We start from the raw sequence: 18,263 nt of genomic DNA on the forward strand, positions 1-18,263 counted from the left end.
TTCTAAGTGACTCAGGGGACAGCTGGCAACTCCCTCTTCTAGGGATCTGTATACCCTCTGCCTCTTTACAAGGGACAGGAATGTCCAAGTCAGAGAGGATTGTGGGAACTGCAGCAGCTGCTGGGTGGCTTAGCAAACATCACTCAAGCAAAACACCATGCTGGATACGAGGAAGGCGAGGATCAAGAACGGGCCCTCCTTGCCCCTCAAAGCTTGCAGCGCTATCTGTGAGTTTATGGCGAGCTTAACAGGGTCCACAGGAGAAGATCACCTACAAGAAGGCACCTATCACCTAAAACAACCGTCCACTGTCTCTGCAAAGCCATTCCTCCCCTGCCTGGTGCCCTGAAAATTTCCACTCAATTCCATTCAACCAGCCTTCACTGAGAGCACTAGAGATCATTTCTTAAGGCACAATCCCTGGCCATCCAGGAGCTGGGACTCAAGAACCAAGGATCAAGTCCCATCGGCAAGAAACTCTCCCATCTTCTGTTCTCTGCACCGCTGCTTCTATTCCTGAGCAGTAGAGGGGAGGGTCACCCACCGCCCAGGGGGGCCGTGACTGCCGCCGCCCTGTGTGGCCCAGAGGCACTCACCGCGAACATCTTGACTGTGAAGCCCACATAGTCCTGCCACGCCACACACAGGACGTAGGGCAGGTAGAGGATGAAGTAGATGATGCCCCCGCAGGCGGCCGCCAGGTTGGCTCTGGAGAAGAACGTGCTGATCAGGAAGCACTGCAAGATGGTCACCACCGCGAACACAGAGAGGAAGACGAACACCATGCTCGGGTCGCTGTAGGGCAGCAGGTTCCCTAACTGGGGAGGAAGAGACCCACTGGATGAGCAGCCGTGACAAGCCCAAGCATACCCTGGTAGGATCCATGGGAAAGAGTTCAGGGCTTTTTCACGCATAATGGAACACCGCTGATCATTTCTCTGATGAGGACACTGAGGCCCAGAGAAGGGGAAATGACTTACCCAAGACCACTCAGCAAATGAATGGTGGATTTAAGACTAGCAGAGGGTCCAGTCCATCTCAGTGGATAATTCCATTCTTTGTTTCGCTGACAGGTTATATTACCTGGCTCTTTCCTTTATAAGGATTGTGACATTCAGCACTAAAAGTTTTGTAAGAAACAGCATCCCATGCAACTTCTCTCCCTCCAGAAGTCAAAGACGATGCCCAGGAACCTTACTGTCCCCCCGAGTGGGCTGCCATGGACTCTGCATTCCCACCATCATCCAAACTCTTGTGGATAGAGCTACCTTTCGAGCTTATCTCTAGTAGTTGGGTACCGCTGGCACACAGTTGTCCCAGAGTAGTTCTCCCAGGCACCTGCTACAGGACTGCCTTGAAGGAAAACATCAGAGCAGGAGGGGGAGCAGTGTTCGGATCCTGCCTCTGCCACTTGTTAGCCGGGTGACCACAGTGATGGTCTCAACCTTCCACAGCCTCATCTCCTTGCACGTTAAATGGGCTATTTAAGGCCATAGTAAGACAGCACAGGTGATGTGCTTCAAACCATGCTGGGCAATCAGTGCATGCTCATTTGTAACAAATGACACCTAGTATTTAAATTAGATGCTAGTTCCTACCCCTTTCTATTCCCTTCCTCTTCCAAAGCATTTATATTTACATGACACTTCCTTAAATGAAATGATTGCAGAGAAAGAAAATTGGTATTTAAATGTGTTAGTACAGGAGGAGACCCAGAAAAATGCACTGTGCAGCTGCCCCTCCAAGGATGGACTTGTCATCCAGCTGACAATCTCCAGGTAGCAGTTCTTCTGGGTTTGTCATCACTGCAGGGGCATCTAGCCATGGATGAACCTTCCCAAGGCAGCCCCCCTCTAATGGTTGATTGAGTGGGGCTGCCAGGGAGGGGAGCCACAGAGGGAGCATAAAGGCCCAGCCATTTCAGCTCAATGAGGGACAGCTCCTCCAAGCCATCCATGCTACAGACCACCCCATCTCCTTCAGATGGTAGTTCTAAGAGAGTTGGAGGAATCACCACCCAGCACATTTCAGGAAATGAAGAGCTCTCAGATGCCACCGCACCAAACAGGCAAATGGTGTGGCTAAGAGTAGACTTACCTGGGAAGCAAGAGCCCTGCATTCTAGTCCTGCTCAGCTGCCAACAAGCTGGGCTGATCCTGGGCAAGTCACTGCCCCTCTCTGGGCCCCCTTCCCCAGGGACATGCAGGGGATGACAAGTAGAGCTCCTCCTCTCTCAGAGTCTTTGCTTGGCTTTTCCTCCCTCTCCCTCTGGGTTGCTTTTCCTCCCTCTCCTGGCATGGAGGAGAGGCAGAGGCGGCCTTACCTTCAGGATGACCACGAGCAGGGCGGCGCTCACCAGCAGCGGGATGAGGCTGCTGATGAACCAGCTGAACCAGAGAATGCCGTTGTCCAGGCCCATGATCCGCATGGTCTCCTTCAGCCTCGCCTCCTTCTCGTACACGATGCCCTTGATGATCACGGCCACAGAGTAAATCCAGGCCAGCGTCATGAAGAGTGGCATCGACCGGCTCATCACACGCAGGAAGCTGCAGGCCCAGGGCGAGAGCAGGAAAGAATAAAAGGCCAGCATGAGCCAGGCTTCCAGGCCAATGCCTCAGAGCCCGCATGCAAGAAAGCTCCACATGTGGTCCCTAGGAGGGTAGGCCTTCTAGACTCTGAAATGTCCAGGCTACAGAATACTTCCTACGAAGGCAGTGGGTGTAGAGACAAAAATTAGAATAGCCAAGTGCTGCCCAGCAAAATGTCTTTGGAGGTCACAGGTAACTGTGAGATGCCATTACGCTAAATATGGGTTCCTTAAAAGATGACTCTAAAAAAAGAACTCATTCTCTCATCAAAGGTCAACATCTCCAAGGTCATCCCACTCTTGACTTGCTTAACATAACTCTGATTATAGACAGTACAGAAGTAAACTTCAGGCAGCTCTTTTCGGTCAGATTTCAGATTTCGAACAAGGATGAGATATGTAGTGCCATGAAGTGAAAGAGTCAGGATTTGCAGCCTGAAACTTGAGGTTTAAGTCCCAGCTTTCCCACTTGCTGGCTACATGTCAAGAGGCAAAAGCTCTTAACACCTCTGAACTCCCATGTCCACATCTTAAGACATGCTTTCTAGAGTTAAACCTTGGCTTAGGGGCCTTTGAAAAAGTCACACACACACACACACACATACACACACACACGGCAGCAGAAAGTAATACTGTGCCCAGCTTTTGAAAGGGACATTAAATAGTTCTAATTTAAATTAATATTGCCTGCAATTACTGTACCTCTGCCCATTCTCTTCCAAGAAATCATTAGATTTAAAAGCACATTTTCCACAAGCACTAAAAGATTACCTAAAAACTTCAAGCTAAGGAGGCCTTGCTCCACTTTATTTGCATTGTTTCAAAATGGGTTCACCACATACAGACAGGAAGTGGACAAATTGATACTACATCAGCTTCACAAGTCTAGATAGTTGCTTTTGCATTTGCTTGTGCCTGTGTGTGTATGCGTGCATGCATACTTGCATGTGTCTGTCATGACACATTTTAAACTTGCAGATTGAACAAATTTTGACCCAAAGAGTGGTGTGTCAAAAAAAAAGTGACGGTAACCAGGAAAGGGAAAGGAGGGAGGATTACTCATGAGTGCATGTGTCCTTCCATGCTGTGGCTGAACTTCCGACTACCATACCAACATTGGGCATTTTATTTTTTGAATTGTTCGCAGAACCTCAAAAAAGATTTTTTGACCAGCATCACACACATGTAAATATGAATAAAATCGGAGCATTCTTGTCTCCCGCCTTGGGTTTTATTTCTTTTTTTAGCTCCACCTGGGGACAGTGTTTGCTGATTAAAGATGGTGGCGTGGGGGAAACTCACATGTCATCGACATAACAGGGGTATGGCATCTGCTGCACAAAGACACCAGTTTTCTTCTCAGTACCCGTCAGCACCGTAATGATGGCCTGCTCCACCACATCTTGCAAGTAGGCAAAGCCTCCCCAGACATAGCGCATGTCCTCAAAGGGGTCAGCCCGAGGACCAGGGTCCCAGTACCTGAAACCAAAGCACAGGTGAGCAAACCTTCTTTAGAGCCACACAATAAAAATGTCAATCACCCACAATCCCACCACCCATACGGAGCCACTATTTTTATTTTTTGCATCTCACCCTGTGGTCTCATTTGACATGTGCACCAAGTCTTAAATACATATCATCGGAATGAGCATACAATTTGTTGGTTTGGATTCTCCTCCCACTGGCTGTCAAACCTTGCATCAAGAAGGCATACCAAAGTTGATGACTTAACCATTCCCTTTATGTTGGTTGTTTTCCCCTTTTTGTAAAAATGGATAATACTGGGTGAGAAAACATAAAGTCCTTTTTTTTTTCTGTTGACTTAATTGCTTGGAATTAACTGCCTTGAGTGGAAATGCTGCCATCAAAAGATAGGATGTTTAAGGAACTTTGAAATAACAGCTTCAAGCAATGAATGTGCCAGTTTCACCACAATCATGCCATCAACTTGAGTTATTTTTTTGTTGGTATGTCTACCAAATCATTAGGTAAAATAAAGGAGGTTTAGTCATAATAGTTGCTCTGGACTTGCCAACACCAGGCTGGTGTCACGGGATTCAACTTACCCATCCTTGATTTTATTAGTCCTCTCCACATTGTCAATGTCCATTCGGATCTTGTACTTGACATGATGGGGCAGCTTGACACTGTCAGGATCAAGTCCAGTGAACACGATACCAGCCCAGAACCTCCTCTCATTCAGCAGCTCCATGGACTTGTTGATGAGCCGGACTTCTGTCGCTATTGGCTCCAGCTTGTTCAGGTTGACACACTGACGGAAGAACAGCCTTCATGAGAAACCCGGTGGCCAGGAAAACAAGCAGCGGCCCAGACAGATCCAACCCTAAGAGGGAAGTGCTACACCTGCATGACTTTTTTTATCCTCACCCTATAACAGCTCCAACCAAGAATGGGTCATTCTGCTCTTTAATTGGCATTTAAGAGAAATGCTGAAAATATTCAGAGGCAAGTTCCTTGCATTGACTTTTTGTGGTGAAGTCACAGCAATTAACAAAACAAATAAATAAAGAGAATATCCCTTTTATTTAGTGACATTTTTTAGTACTTCATTGAAAAAAATGCAAGCTGTCTTATATTCGATTTTAGATACATTTCATAAATAATGCTTTTTAAGGGAGTGCTTTGGAGCCATTAAACATTGGATATCAAAACATAAGGAGTGCTTTGGGGCCATCCTGAGACTCTCAAAAACAATGGACAGAAACACTCTTAGTCAAGAAAGAGTAAAACCTGAGTTAGGTTTTCTATTGACTCATTCCATCACTCAACTAATATTTATTGAGCGCTGATATAGCTAGACTGCCAGTTGACCAAGATGGTGGCATAAGACACTCTGGCGTGCCAGCCCCCCACAAACTCTTGGAACAACCAGTAAATCTGGCAGAGCCATCTTCCTCAAAACTCTGGAAAACAGTCCATATTTACTGAGTGCCTTCTATACACCAAGCCCTGTGCTGGACTTGTGGGTTACAACTGTAAATAAGACTAATCATTATTCCTAAACTTCCCACCCACCTGAACCTTACTGCTACATCTGACAGAAAGAAGCCATTGGCCTTTTCCAAATGATCCACAGAACAGATCCTCACCTCCATGAAGTGAGATATGGTCTGGATGGCCTGGCTCGTCTCATTGAAAGCCTCTCTCCAAGTGTACACAGAGCCATTTGGAGACTGGACATCTTCTGGGTGCTTGGCCAGAAATGCCGCGATGTCCTCAGCTGTCCACTCTAAGCCATCCAACTTGTGTTCCCAAAAGTGACTGCTGCCTCGGGTGTTCAACAGCGTCTACCAGTTCAACAAGAGAGTGACAGTAGCAAACACCAACTCAATCTTGGCAAGTACTGTATGATTTACAAAACGCTTTCACGTGCATTGGCTCTTTTGAGACTTAGGATGTAGAAAACTGTTTCCCCACTTTACAGGTGAGAAGACTGAGGTGGAAAAATAAGAAATGTGAACTGTACCAAGCCTAGGTTTATAATTATAACAGTTGTGGAACTGGGACCCAATAGCAAGCCAATCTGAATCCAGAATCCATGTTTTCCAATATACCCTGCAGCCCAGCTAAAAATAATAACAATAATAATATCTACTCTGTAAAGTTACCGTATTATGTGATTTACATGCTTTCCTCAATTACTTCTCATACAATTCTGAGGAAGGGACCTTTAATAGTTTCCATTCACAGATGTGAAAACTGACTTCAGAGAGGTTAAGCTGCCAACATAAGGTCACCCAGCTAATAAGTAGCAAGGCCAGGATTTGAGGCTTAGACCTTCTGATCCTAGGACACCTCTCACCTTCCTCTTTCTAGGCCTAGTCTAATGACCCCACATAAAGACACGCTCTCTAGACAAACTCCTTTTACTGTCTAGTTTAGGAAAACGCTGCAGCTATTAAACCAGAAATGATAACATTTCCCTATCGCAGGGCACGTGGGTCATGATGGGAGGGAGACCTGCATCCTACATCTTCCCTTGCAGGGTGGTTCCATGGGGGTCAAGGCGGAAGAGAAGGAAGTCAGGCTGGCACTCAACAGCAGATCCTGAGGGGCTGGAGCAGAGCTATGCGTGGATGTGTTACCAGGGAAACTTCAGACTCAGTTCACGGAAAAGGAGACCCTCCTGCAACTCCTGTCACAGCTTCGAGAAGGAAGCACAGACCTGGGCTCTAATAAACTAGGATCTCCAAGGGTTTCTGAAAACTGCTACTTTTTTAATGTCTTATTTTCACTAATATTGCAAGCTTCCTTTTTTTTACCTATATGACTGTGCATTTTTTATTTCAATGGCAGCATAACCATTTCACAGAGTACATATATATACCATAATTTCATTAACTACTCCTGTATTGATGTGCATTTAGGTTATTTCCAATTTTTCACATTAACGATTATTACAGCAATAACATTTCACTCATAGAGTGACTTCTTGCTTTACAATTAGTCTTGTGGGATACATCCCTGGGGGTATGCAGAAGAGAAGTACACAAGATGGCACATGTTTTATGGTTCTTGAAATTTTCATTCCAAATAGCTTTCCAGTAGGGAGTAATAACTTATACTACCATCAGTAGGATACGTACATATTTTTGCTAATATAATAGATGCAAAATGGTACCTTGCAAATATGTTTCTCATGGGGTATGGGTTGGGAATTCTGAAACTACTTTATATACATGCTTCAAACGAATAAGTAAGGTCTGCCCTGCCCCACCCAGTGTGGTCTTCTGAGCAACGGGCTGAGGAGGACAGATCCTAGAAATGTGCCCTAGCAAGTTAGTGACAAAATGGGCACTCAAGGATGCTCAAGGGGACTAAGAGATCTAAACCACTTTGAGGAGTGGCAGCCAGGAAGGAAGCACAGCCACAAGAGGAGGGGTCAAGGGCAATTCAGAAAAGAGAGGAGGCTGGTGTCAGTGGGTGCCGTGACCAGAGAGAGAAAAGTGCCTCCAGGGTGAGATGCCATAGGTGTAGGGTGAGATGCCACAGGTGTAGGGTGAGATGCCACAGGTATAGGATGAGATGCCACAGGTGTAGGGTGAGCTGCCACAGGTGTAGGGTGAGATGCCACAGGTGTAGACAGAGCCAGATGCAGCAGAAAGCCAGGAGTCACTGCAGCGAAGCAGAAGCTCCAGCCATTGCCTTGAGCACTAGAAACTAGGCTGCAGAGGGCGCAGAGGACTGAGAAGCCCAAGCCCGTGGCACCATATAAATGTTCCTTAATAAAGAAAAGAAGGCAGTTGGAGGAGGCTCCTTCGACTACCTCAACTACCCAGATTGACTACCACCTTGTCTGTGTCCAACAACCTGACCATCCTCCCACACACCTGAGCCCTACACCCACTGGCCTGTGAGATACCCCCACTGTCCACTCAGCCAGAGCAAGAATCATCTTAAATGCCTTCCTCTCTTCCACCTTTCCACAACTATGTGGTCTCCAGGCTTTTCCTCCTGCCCAATACTTTGGCCAATGTTGTCCTGGTTCAGGCCTCTCTGTCACTTGCTTGAATCATCTCTTCCTCCCTTTCTTCTTTCTTCTCTTCAATCCATCCATCATGTCACAATAATTTGTCTCCATCTCCTCTTAGCACCCTTTCATGATCATCCCCACCAAGTGTGAGGGAAAAAGTCCTCAGCTTGGCACACACAACCCTTCAAGGCAATGCCAGGGCTTTCTCCCCAGCTACAGCTCCTATACTTCCTACAGTACACCCTGCATTCTCCCACAGCAAGATTCCTAACAAATTCCAAGGCCACTGATGCAAGGAGCTGAGGCATATAAGGCAAACTCTCAAGGTAATATGTCTACCTACCCACAGACCCAATTCATGGAGTCCCTCCAAAGGGGCCCTTATTCCCTGAGAAGCTGACAGAGAGAAGAAGTCCAATAAGCAGAAATATAGATTCCAAGGAGAGGACCGTGAAGAAGAACAGTCCAAGACAGGCTGAGGTCTATGGCACTGTCCATGGCTGGGTCATGAGAACCCCCTAGAGAGGACGGACTGGAGCCCAACAGAGGCCCACACGTGAAGGACTCAAGAGGTTCATATGATCACTATCCAGTGATTATTCAGTAAACCCATACAATCAACCCATATAAATGACTGCCATGTTTTTCTCACTAAAGTCCTTTCTTTTTAAAGGACCCAACTGAAGATGTCATCAAAGGAGACTCAAGCTCCTCCATCACAGAAGACTTCTTCCTCGGTCATCAACTTCCCAGGAGTTCAGAGATCAGTCATAACTTTGGGGACAATTCCCTCCAGGCTCCCAAACCCAGTCATCCCTTGAACCCATGACGTGCCAAGACAGGAAATCTGGCAAGATCCTTCTCCTGCTTCTTAGCGGCAGCAGAGACAAATGGAAGAGGTCTCCCTCTCCATGGAGACAAGAAACCATCTAATGATTCTGACTCAGCCCAAGGCAGGGATGATGTGATTAAATGGCACTCAGGTTCAAGCAAAGCACACATTCTGTTCCTGCTCAGACTCCTCCGCATTTGAATCCAATTGTCTCTAGAGCACTTATCCCTTTCAAGTGGCACAGAAGCACTAAATGCAATTTTACTTCATGCGGTAAGAAGCTCTGTACTCAGGTAGAGCTTTGGGGAGCAAATGTCTCAGACCCAACTACAGGTAGATGAGGCTTTTGTCCCCACACCTCTTTCCAGGACCTACTGAGACATAGGAAGCCTGAATAAGATGCTCAGCTTGGTTCAGGGGCTGGAACCAGAAATGAAAATAGAGGCAGGGCCCTGTAATAAAAAAAACTCTTGCGCCAAACACCAGCCTTCACTGGATTTCTTTGAAAACTGATATCTGACCACCACAGGTGCTCATACTGATGTGCAGAAAACATTGTTATTTGTAAACCGTAACCTGTACACTTCTGGAAAAGTCCACAGCCTTGTGGCTTGAGCCAAGCCCCAGGCTCAATAGGCCTAGTCTGGTTAACCTTAAAGAACTGTCATCTCAGTTACTTCCAGGAAAGTGACTGAAAATGACCTTCTCCAGCATCAAGCAGGCACGTGGTCATCAGAAGTCCACTCACCCGGACGAGATCCATTTCTTGGCTGCTCTCCATGAAGGTCCAGATCTTGGGGCTGAGTTCTTCCCACATGCCTTTCAGATCATAGAACATAGCCAGTTCCTGGAAGGTCTTGTTCACCTGGAATCAGGTGGGGATCAGGGGCAGTGGAGAAAGGAGGACAGAACAGAGACAAGGAGCAATTCAGCTGCCTGCTGAAAAGATGCCCCATCATGACAGCCCTTTGCCAGTCCACTTCATCACCAAGAACTGCCCATAGCTATGCTTCGAATACCCAGGGCTGGAGAGCCGGCCCCCTATATCAGTTCTGGATCTGGCTGGAGGTTCTCTTTGGAAATCCCAGAAGAGCCCCATGTATTCTTGGCACACTCCATCTGTAGGTGCCTTCATCTTTTTCGCCCCTAATTCTGGGAGGGAACCAGGCTTGGGCAACTCACCTCAGCCATGAGGTGCCTCGTAGCTGGGGTGTCGGGTGTATACAGGACCTTCCCTACAAGCAGGGGCTTGAGAGCTTTCCAGATAATGCGGGAAAGAGGACTGGACTCCAAATTCTTCATCAGATCATTGCAATAAGGAGCTGCAAAGGAGATGGAAGGCAGATACTCATATATGGTCATATACTCGTAGCAAGCTGGACACCCAGCCTTGGGTTCAAATCCCAATTCTGTCATTTGCTAATCATGTTACAAATGACTTCATTTCTCTGAGGGTCTCTTTGTTTATTTGCTAAAATGAAGTTAGTAGCATCTACTCGGCAGAGACGTAGGGAAGAGTTAACCGAGACTATCTGTAAGGCCCCTAGAGCAATCTTGTTGAATAATCATAGTTAATTATAATGCTAATGGTAGATAACCCCAATGCAGATGATTTGGGAAAAAAATCTTTTCACTATGAAAAAGTTCTCATTAACTCTAGACTCATACTCTCCGCTTTCAGACCTTACCACGCTGAAAGCAAGCTAGGATTCACGAGAGACAGACAGATGAATCCAGACTTTCATTTCTACACTAAAACCCAAATTTTCCTTTTCGTTAGTAGATCAGGCATGCAATTTTCCTCCCTGTCATCACAGATATATTTATATTTAACAAGAAGCCAAAACTGAAAAACCCAAAGTTCTTATTGACAAATAGGGTTTGATTCTCCAGAAGGATACCTGAATTATTTTTTTTATTTCATTCTAGAATTTTTTTTAAATATCAAGCCTCCCTCTATACACTGAAAAAAATAATCTAACTTTAAAAAAAGGAAACAACAGAGGATTTGCTCACAATTTATCTGTTGTGTCAAAGGAAGTTCCCTGGGTTTCATCTGCAAGTTGGGGAAAGGAGAGGACGTATCTTAAAACTCCCTATAACACCATCCTCTCCAAGCTTATAAAGCAACATGCAAGTATCCAGGAGTGCTTTACTGCGGAGAAGAATAGAAGATTCTTGTATTACAGCAACACACAAAAAGCTGCTTCACTCAGTGCCTGAAAGACACACCTGCGGTTGGAAATGGAGAAAAGCTCACCTGCATCATGTTTTCAAGGAAAAGAATGACATTGTCTAAAATGTAACACAGGCCCCTCACCACCCCCAGGCACTGGGCACACATCCCCACAAAACCACCCAAGTGAGGGGAGCGGATATGGAGTTACCAGGATCTTTAACACAGCCTCGCAGCTGGGAACCAAAATAAACAGGAGCTCAAATGGCCTGGCCTGATGATACACACACGCCACCCTTAGCAGGTAGTTCAGAGGCAGTGTGGTTTACCAGGAAAAGTCTGCAGCCAGGCAGGTCCAGGCTAGAATCCCAGCTCTTGAGGTGTGGCTTTGGCCAAGTCACCTAATCTCTGCAAGCCTGGAAAATTGTGGGGTAAGAAAGCCTTCCTTGCAGGGTTATTATGAGCATCAAACAAGGTAACTTAAATGGAATGCACAGGATCCAGGAAATGCTCCCTAAAGGTTAGCTTTTATTGCTATTGTTTTAGGTCTCTTTATTAAACATCTCACTTTATTGGTTATAATAATAATTTGTAAAAGATCCTCATCTCATCTTTCATTACCTGGGACTGAACCCTGTACATCCCAGCAAACTGGGGAGATGGGCTCTCAATCATTCATTCATTTGATAAACATCACTGTGCAACTCAGAAACGTCAGGTATGTCCAAAGAACTGCAGATTAAGAAAAGACTTCCACTGGAGCTGAGAGTCAAGTGGGCAGAGAGGTAAAGGTGCTGCTACAGAGGCTAAGGGTGAGCATCAGCCCTTAGCCCTGCCTGGAGGAGGTGACACGGGGCTGAGTCTAGCCCTAAGGAGGGGGATGGACTAGGGCTTTGGGCAGCACGGACACTCACTTGTAGAATTATCATAGAAGGGGCCAGCATCTTCCTCAGTGCCATTGCCCCCAAAGAGGGCTTTGTAGTTGTTGTCCTCATACCAGTTGAGGGACTTGATCTTCAGCCCCCCGCCCTCGGGGTGGCCACACACGATGCGGGACACGGCCTGGTAAATCTGGGCAGAGGAGCTGGAGCTGTTCACATTGGTCAGAAACATCACCTCCTGCCGCATGTCACTCCAGCTTCTCATGCTGAACAGCTGGCATCAGGGGAGGGGAGGAAAAGGAGAGGGAAAGGGGAGGGGAGAGACGAGAAAGGAAAGGGGGAGGGCAGAGAAGAGAAAGAAATATTTTATCTTCTTGACCTCTCCAAAGCCACAACCCTTATTTCGCGTGGTGCCACCTTCTGGACGCCTTGCGAGAGGGCTCCTGAATCCCTGCTGCTCAATCTGTGGACCTGGGACAAGGAGCAGCAGCATCACCTGGGAGCGCATTTAAAATGCAGATTCCAGGTGCCCCTTGGAGGCCCGCAGAATCCAAGTCTGCATTGTCGGAAGATGCTCAGGTGATCCCCTGGCACACTGAGGTTCCAGACGCACAGCCCAGAAGTTAGCAGAGCCCCCGGGGATGCGCTTCATTTCCTTAGGAGTTCTCTTCTGGCTTACAGAAGAGAACACTTGCTTTGAATGGCTCTGTCTGCTCAGCAATTGCTCACATCCTCCATCACCATGACTCAAACTTCGGTGTTGAAATTCCAGGGTCCCCCTCCCACTTGGGTGAAGGGACTCTGTGTGAGGACCCCTATCCCGGCTCAGCTGAGTGTTGGGAAATGAAAGGAGCGCAAGGCAGGAGACCTGAGTTCATATCCCACCTACGTGCCTCACTGGCTTCCAGCTTTAGAAAAGTCATGTCCCAGAGCCTCTCAGGGGCCCTATTTCTCACGAAGATGATGAAGTTCGAATACAGAGCGGTTGGAGAAGAGCAGATAGCGTGGTGCACGTGGGAGCGCCCCACACAGAGCAGCCCGGATTGGGGTGAGCCAAGAGCTCCCAGCGGCCACCAGACGTGCCTGCGACTCACACCCAAAAAGCATCGTGGACAGGGATGGCGCACAGTCTCACCCACAGACACACCCCAGCTCCCTGGGGGGTTCTTGGCCCAACTGCTTTTATTATTAAATATTTATAGAGCACTTTGTATTTCTAAGCACTTCGCAATGAATTATGAGTAAGTCCTCACATTCCTTGAAATATCACCACACGTTCTCAGCACCTGGGCAGATGGCATCCTGGGGGACAGAGCCCAGAGGCTGCGGACCTGTGCGTCCTGGAAAGACCTAGATTCAGCCCCTGAGGGCCCAGGGTTCTACCGCACACAGACTGCTGGGCCCTCCGAGTAACCCGGTCCTGGACACTGAGACTCTGACCTTCACCTTCTCCCTCCAGAGGGGAGCCAGTGAAGGGGCTGGGGGTTGGGGGCGGGGGCAGCAGACGTCACAAAGGCCTCTCCCTGCAGAAAGGGGGCATCTAAGGCACTTGACCAGAATGCAGTGTGGTGGACAGCATTTCCCTGCTTCCTTTCCATAACCTGTGTAAGGCCTACCGGCAGAGAGAAGAGACAGCTAGCCCCCCTCTTGCGTTGGCCAACTGAACCATGTGGGGGACTGGGAACAGCGGCTGGCAGTTGGCCCTCCTGTCTCTGCCCACAGGCTGCCTGGCCTCCACCCTCCCACCCACCCCCAACCAAAAGAAGGAATGTGTTCCCACACCAAACCAGCACAACTTCAAACAGAGCATCATAAAGTACTGAGTTACTTCAAACTGCTGGACCTTCCCTGCGCCTCTCCAGGTACCACAGTACCATGCCCCGCACTCCCTGCGTGAAGGGCCTGCTCCCTTATTCACGGGGGGAGGGGGGGGTGGGGTTGTTCGGTCCTCCAGCCCCGAGGGCCCAGCCCAGGAACGGTGCACACTGACCACCTGCAGAGGGAATGAATGGCCGAGCCTTCACTGCCTTCCCAATGCACGGCAGTGCCCCCATCCTCCCTCCGTCTCGCCGCTGGTCTCTTCTTGATTCAATGGTTGAAAAACTCCAGATCTCAACCTGACCCACTCTGCTCTAATCCCCCCATTGGCTTCTCATCTTGCTCAGCATAAACCCAAAGTCCGTACCTGGCCTGCACAGCCTTCACCTCCTTGCCTTCTGACCTCTTCTATGACCACCTTCCCCCTTGCTCACTATGTCCAGCCACACTGGCTTCCTCACTGGACTATAAAGCTGCTTTTTTGGGATGCGCCAACATCACAGTCTCTGCACTTGGAGGCTCCTTCCTCCTGTTCATGTACACACCACCATTTCCTTCTAGTCTTTGCCCAATGACTCCCTTCTTGGAGAGGCCTTCTGCAATCACCGCCTTTAAACCACACCCCAGGAGCAGTGCAAGGGTAGGTCAGTGGTAGAATCCTCGCCTGCCATGCAGGAGACCCAGGCTTGATTCCTGGATTATGCACCTCCCAAAATTAAAAACAAAAAAACAGCACCCATCAGTCTCTATTCCCTTTACCCTGCTTTATTTTTCTTCATAGCATGCATCCTCACTGCCACATCGCACATTTATCTGTTTATTACTGTCTCCTGTTCCATGAAAACATAAGAAAAGAGAAGTTTGTTTGTTTCCTGCTAAGTCCACAGCACCTGGCAGTGCCAGGCCCCTCAGGGTTGGGGCTGCCTTTCCATCCTGCCTTGCCAGCCACTGCCTGCACACCTTCCCTGTCCCTCAGGGACCAGACTCAGGCCAGCAACAATGCTGCTGCTCCTAAAAGTCCCCGTGTCCACTCCACTGCCAGGTCCTGTTAACACACACTGTCTTTCTCAGAAAGGTTTCCTTTCCATTCCGTGACCACAGGAGGTCACTGGACAGACGTGGGCTGAAGCAGCAAGCACACACGCATTGGAGCCCAACAGTTCTGGGTTCGAATCCCAGTTTTGCCACTTAACTAACCAGGTGACTGCATGCAAGCTGCTGAGCTTTCCTGACCCTTGGTGCCATTCGGGCACCAAACAGGCACAAAACCCACCTCCCACTGGTCCCATGGGTTATACAGGGAAACGGGGTGAAACTGCCTGGAGAAGAGCAGCCCCTCAGAAAGTGGGGCTTTCACCATTTCACTTTGCCTTTCAGCAGCTTGTGCTTTGGTCAAAACAACCATTGTTACTCCAAACGCTGACCTGACAAATAAGTCTGTTTATTTAGCTTCTCCCATGTGTACCAGAGAAACAGCAAGTCAGATGATTGCTCAAAGCCACTTGGGAGCATTGCACTAGAGGAGCTGGTGGCCCCTGCTTGCCCTGGACCAGCAAGCACTTAGGGCACATGGAAACAGCGGCCGAGAAAATGTATAGTGCTCCCCTGGAGAGTCTCCACACCAGCAACAGGAACATCACATGCTTTCAATTATTTTTTTCCGTATCAGACAAAACTCAGGCCCAGTGATGTAAGAGCAAAGAGCCATAACCAGACCCTGAGCTCGAAGGCAGCTTCCTCTGTGGCTGCTTCTGCCCCTTTCTCTCTGTACCTGCTTGACTTTCCAAGGCCAGAAAGGAGAGAGAGGGAGGAAGGCTGGGAGAGGACCTGGGAGGAAGCACAAGGCAAGACACTTTGGGGTACCAGGAATTCTGAGGGTTTCCAGGCCTGAAGAAATAGCTACCAGCTTGTGGAGCAGTTTTTGTTTTCTCTTTCTTTTCCTGGAAAAACCCCGATTGACCAAGCGGCATCACCTCAGGCAAGGTCACAGCGTTAGTAACCAGTGGCAAATGGCAGGCTGGAAGGGGACAAAGAAGTTAAGCCTCTTAAGTCAGAGACACATGAGCGGACTTCAAAGAGGGAAGAGACGAGAAGAAAATTTTAAGTGCAAACCCACAAAGCAACCCAGTGAAGTGTCTACAGCATTTAATCTCTGCATTTTCCATATTTTCCAAATGTTCTTGCTTTCCATAATGAACATACAATACTTTTATTCTCAGAAAACATAAAGTAAGTTCTGATACTTGGGGGGAAAACATGATGGGAGTGCAAAAAAATGGGGTGAATTGGAAAAGCAACTAAAAAATAAGGCTAACTGTTATTGCTCTCAAATATCCTGCACCCTGAAGCCTGCACTGTCTCTGCCCAATGCCCCCAAGCTCAGCCCCTCACGGGGCTCCAGGTGGCAGGTCCCTTCCAAGGCTACTTTGCCCCAAGGCTGAGACAGAGGCGGAGCATGCCCAGGCTGCGTGGCAGGGGAAGAGTTAACTGCCTTTGCAAACACCCTGCAGGCCCACAGATTCTAGGGCCATGCTGATCCTGACCCTCAAAACTGTGGGCCTGGGGGAAAGACACACTCAGTGCTCATCATATATCCTCGAGGCTGAACCTCAGAAACCAGATGTTCCCAGGGGAAAGTTACCCCCTTTCATGAACAAATGAGTATTTGGGAAAACAATCACCCAGGCTTGCTACTGAAGAAAAACATTCTTCTATTGAAGAAAAGTCCATGCTAGTGAGACAAAAATATGTGGGGGTATATATGGGTAGGGGCTCTCCTCTTTACAAATGTGTTATTACCTAGGGGCAAACAGAAACAGTGGGAGAAAGTTCTAGACTAGATATCAGCTCCTACTAATTAGCTCTGAGACATTCATGGGTCTGAGTTTCTTCATCTCTGAAAGAAGGAAATCAAACCAGGTAAATTTTCAAGATCGCTTATGTTTCTGAAGTTGACTTTACATTTCATAGGATAGTCACATGTAAAACCCTGCGAATACAACCATCCCTGTTTTTGCCCAAATGTCCTCAGGCTCTGATTTAACCAAACTCAAGAGAAGAAAAAAGTGAGAGTAGACAATCTGCATTGGGGCCAGAAAGACAGAACTTACCTCTTGGGCCAAAGACCCCAGACTCCCCAGCAATATTTTTGTGGCTTCAGCAAGTTCCAAGCTCGGGAAGGGAATTGTGGAGTTTAGTCCTCTCTGTAATGAGAAAAGATACTTCGTTTCTGAGCTCAAGTGTAAACCTGCAATCTCTACTGAAAATAAACAAGTTAATTAAAACCATTCATAATCTTGACTTTAAAAGACAAGAAACCCACCCCTAACCAAAAGAACAGACATTATGGTTATTCTAACTATATGTTTGCATGTTGTTGTCTTCAAATAAGAATTAATGATACTTTGATGGTGAGTGTAAACAGATGTACAAATACACATTTGTAACAGTTATTAGGCAATAGATAAAAATATCTCCTGGTACTTGTGTGTGTGTGTGTGTGTGTGTGTGTGTGTGTGTGTGTGTGTGTGTGTGTGTGTGTATGTCCCATGCAAACCTGAGCACAAATTCCCAACTCTTTCCATGATTCTGCAAAACAGACAACGGCCATGAGAAGCAAGTTTTTGGTGACTCACAAGTAAGGAAGAAAATGTAAAGTTTAAAGCTGCCAAGTGGAGGCGATGAAGGAATTCTCTCTCTATTCACTCTGCTCAAGTCAGCACTATTTCTAACACTGTAAATTGACTACAGAATGCTTAATTTCAATGCTCTAATTTTAATCAAATTTTTATATTTATATATTTAGGCATTCTTATGTACCATCTAACTGCAGAACAAACATAAGAAAATAATTAAGTAGAGAAGTTTATAAATTAAGGAAGAGATACATTAAGGCAGAAAAGTTTAAGCTAAAGAAGGAAAAGATCAACCGTGGACACATTCTGAGGCCAGAGCTGCTACAGAAGAACCTCAAATTTGGTTCTGAGTTTCCAGGCTTCCAAAGAGAAAAAGATCATCTCACTACTCGTATTTGGCAGATAGGAAAAAAAGCAATCTTCAGGGAAAACCCAGCTTTCCTTGGTGTTTCTACAGGCATTGTTTTATTCAATGTCATTCACCTCTAAAGTCTAGAGAAAGCCAAGCTACTTTGACATTGGTCTTATGTCAGAGATTGCTGCAAAATGATAACGAGGATGACATGGGGGAGAAACTGTTACAGAGGGGGGAAGTGGATGGAACTCATTTCTATCTCTGAAAAAAAAGTCATTCGGGTTATTTCTCTTTCCAAAAACACCCCAAGCATGTAAGATCATTAACATCATCATGGTCATTACAATAACCGAGCACAATCCTCAAATGGGCATTTCCGAGAAAGTCTGTCTAGAAGTTCTGCAAAATAACTCACCCAGCCTGACTCATGTGTGCCCAGAACAGCTTCCGGCAGATTCCTGGCACTCCCCCTCACTAGGCTCAGA

General features: G+C 47.2%; 1 protein-coding gene across 2 annotated transcripts in view; it reads right to left on the reverse strand.

Moving 5' to 3' along the window:
- The window catches only part of ABCA1 (ATP binding cassette subfamily A member 1), a 131,837-nt gene that overhangs the window by 51,118 nt on the left and 62,456 nt on the right, over positions 1-18,263 (reverse strand). For both annotated transcript variants that reach the window (XM_077140813.1, XM_077140805.1), the window contains exons 8-16: positions 16,899-16,991; positions 12,004-12,244; positions 10,096-10,235; positions 9,662-9,778; positions 5,698-5,895; positions 4,654-4,859; positions 3,890-4,066; positions 2,324-2,546; positions 597-818 (exon numbers count right to left, since the gene is read on the reverse strand). In XM_077140813.1, the coding sequence (XP_076996928.1) occupies positions 597-818; positions 2,324-2,546; positions 3,890-4,066; positions 4,654-4,859; positions 5,698-5,895; positions 9,662-9,778; positions 10,096-10,235; positions 12,004-12,244; positions 16,899-16,991 (1,617 nt within the window). The remainder of the gene's footprint in view (positions 1-596; positions 819-2,323; positions 2,547-3,889; positions 4,067-4,653; positions 4,860-5,697; positions 5,896-9,661; positions 9,779-10,095; positions 10,236-12,003; positions 12,245-16,898; positions 16,992-18,263) is intronic.

Source organism: Tamandua tetradactyla, chromosome 2, assembly GCF_023851605.1.
Source record: "Tamandua tetradactyla isolate mTamTet1 chromosome 2, mTamTet1.pri, whole genome shotgun sequence".
Lineage (NCBI taxonomy): Eukaryota > Metazoa > Chordata > Mammalia > Pilosa > Myrmecophagidae > Tamandua > Tamandua tetradactyla.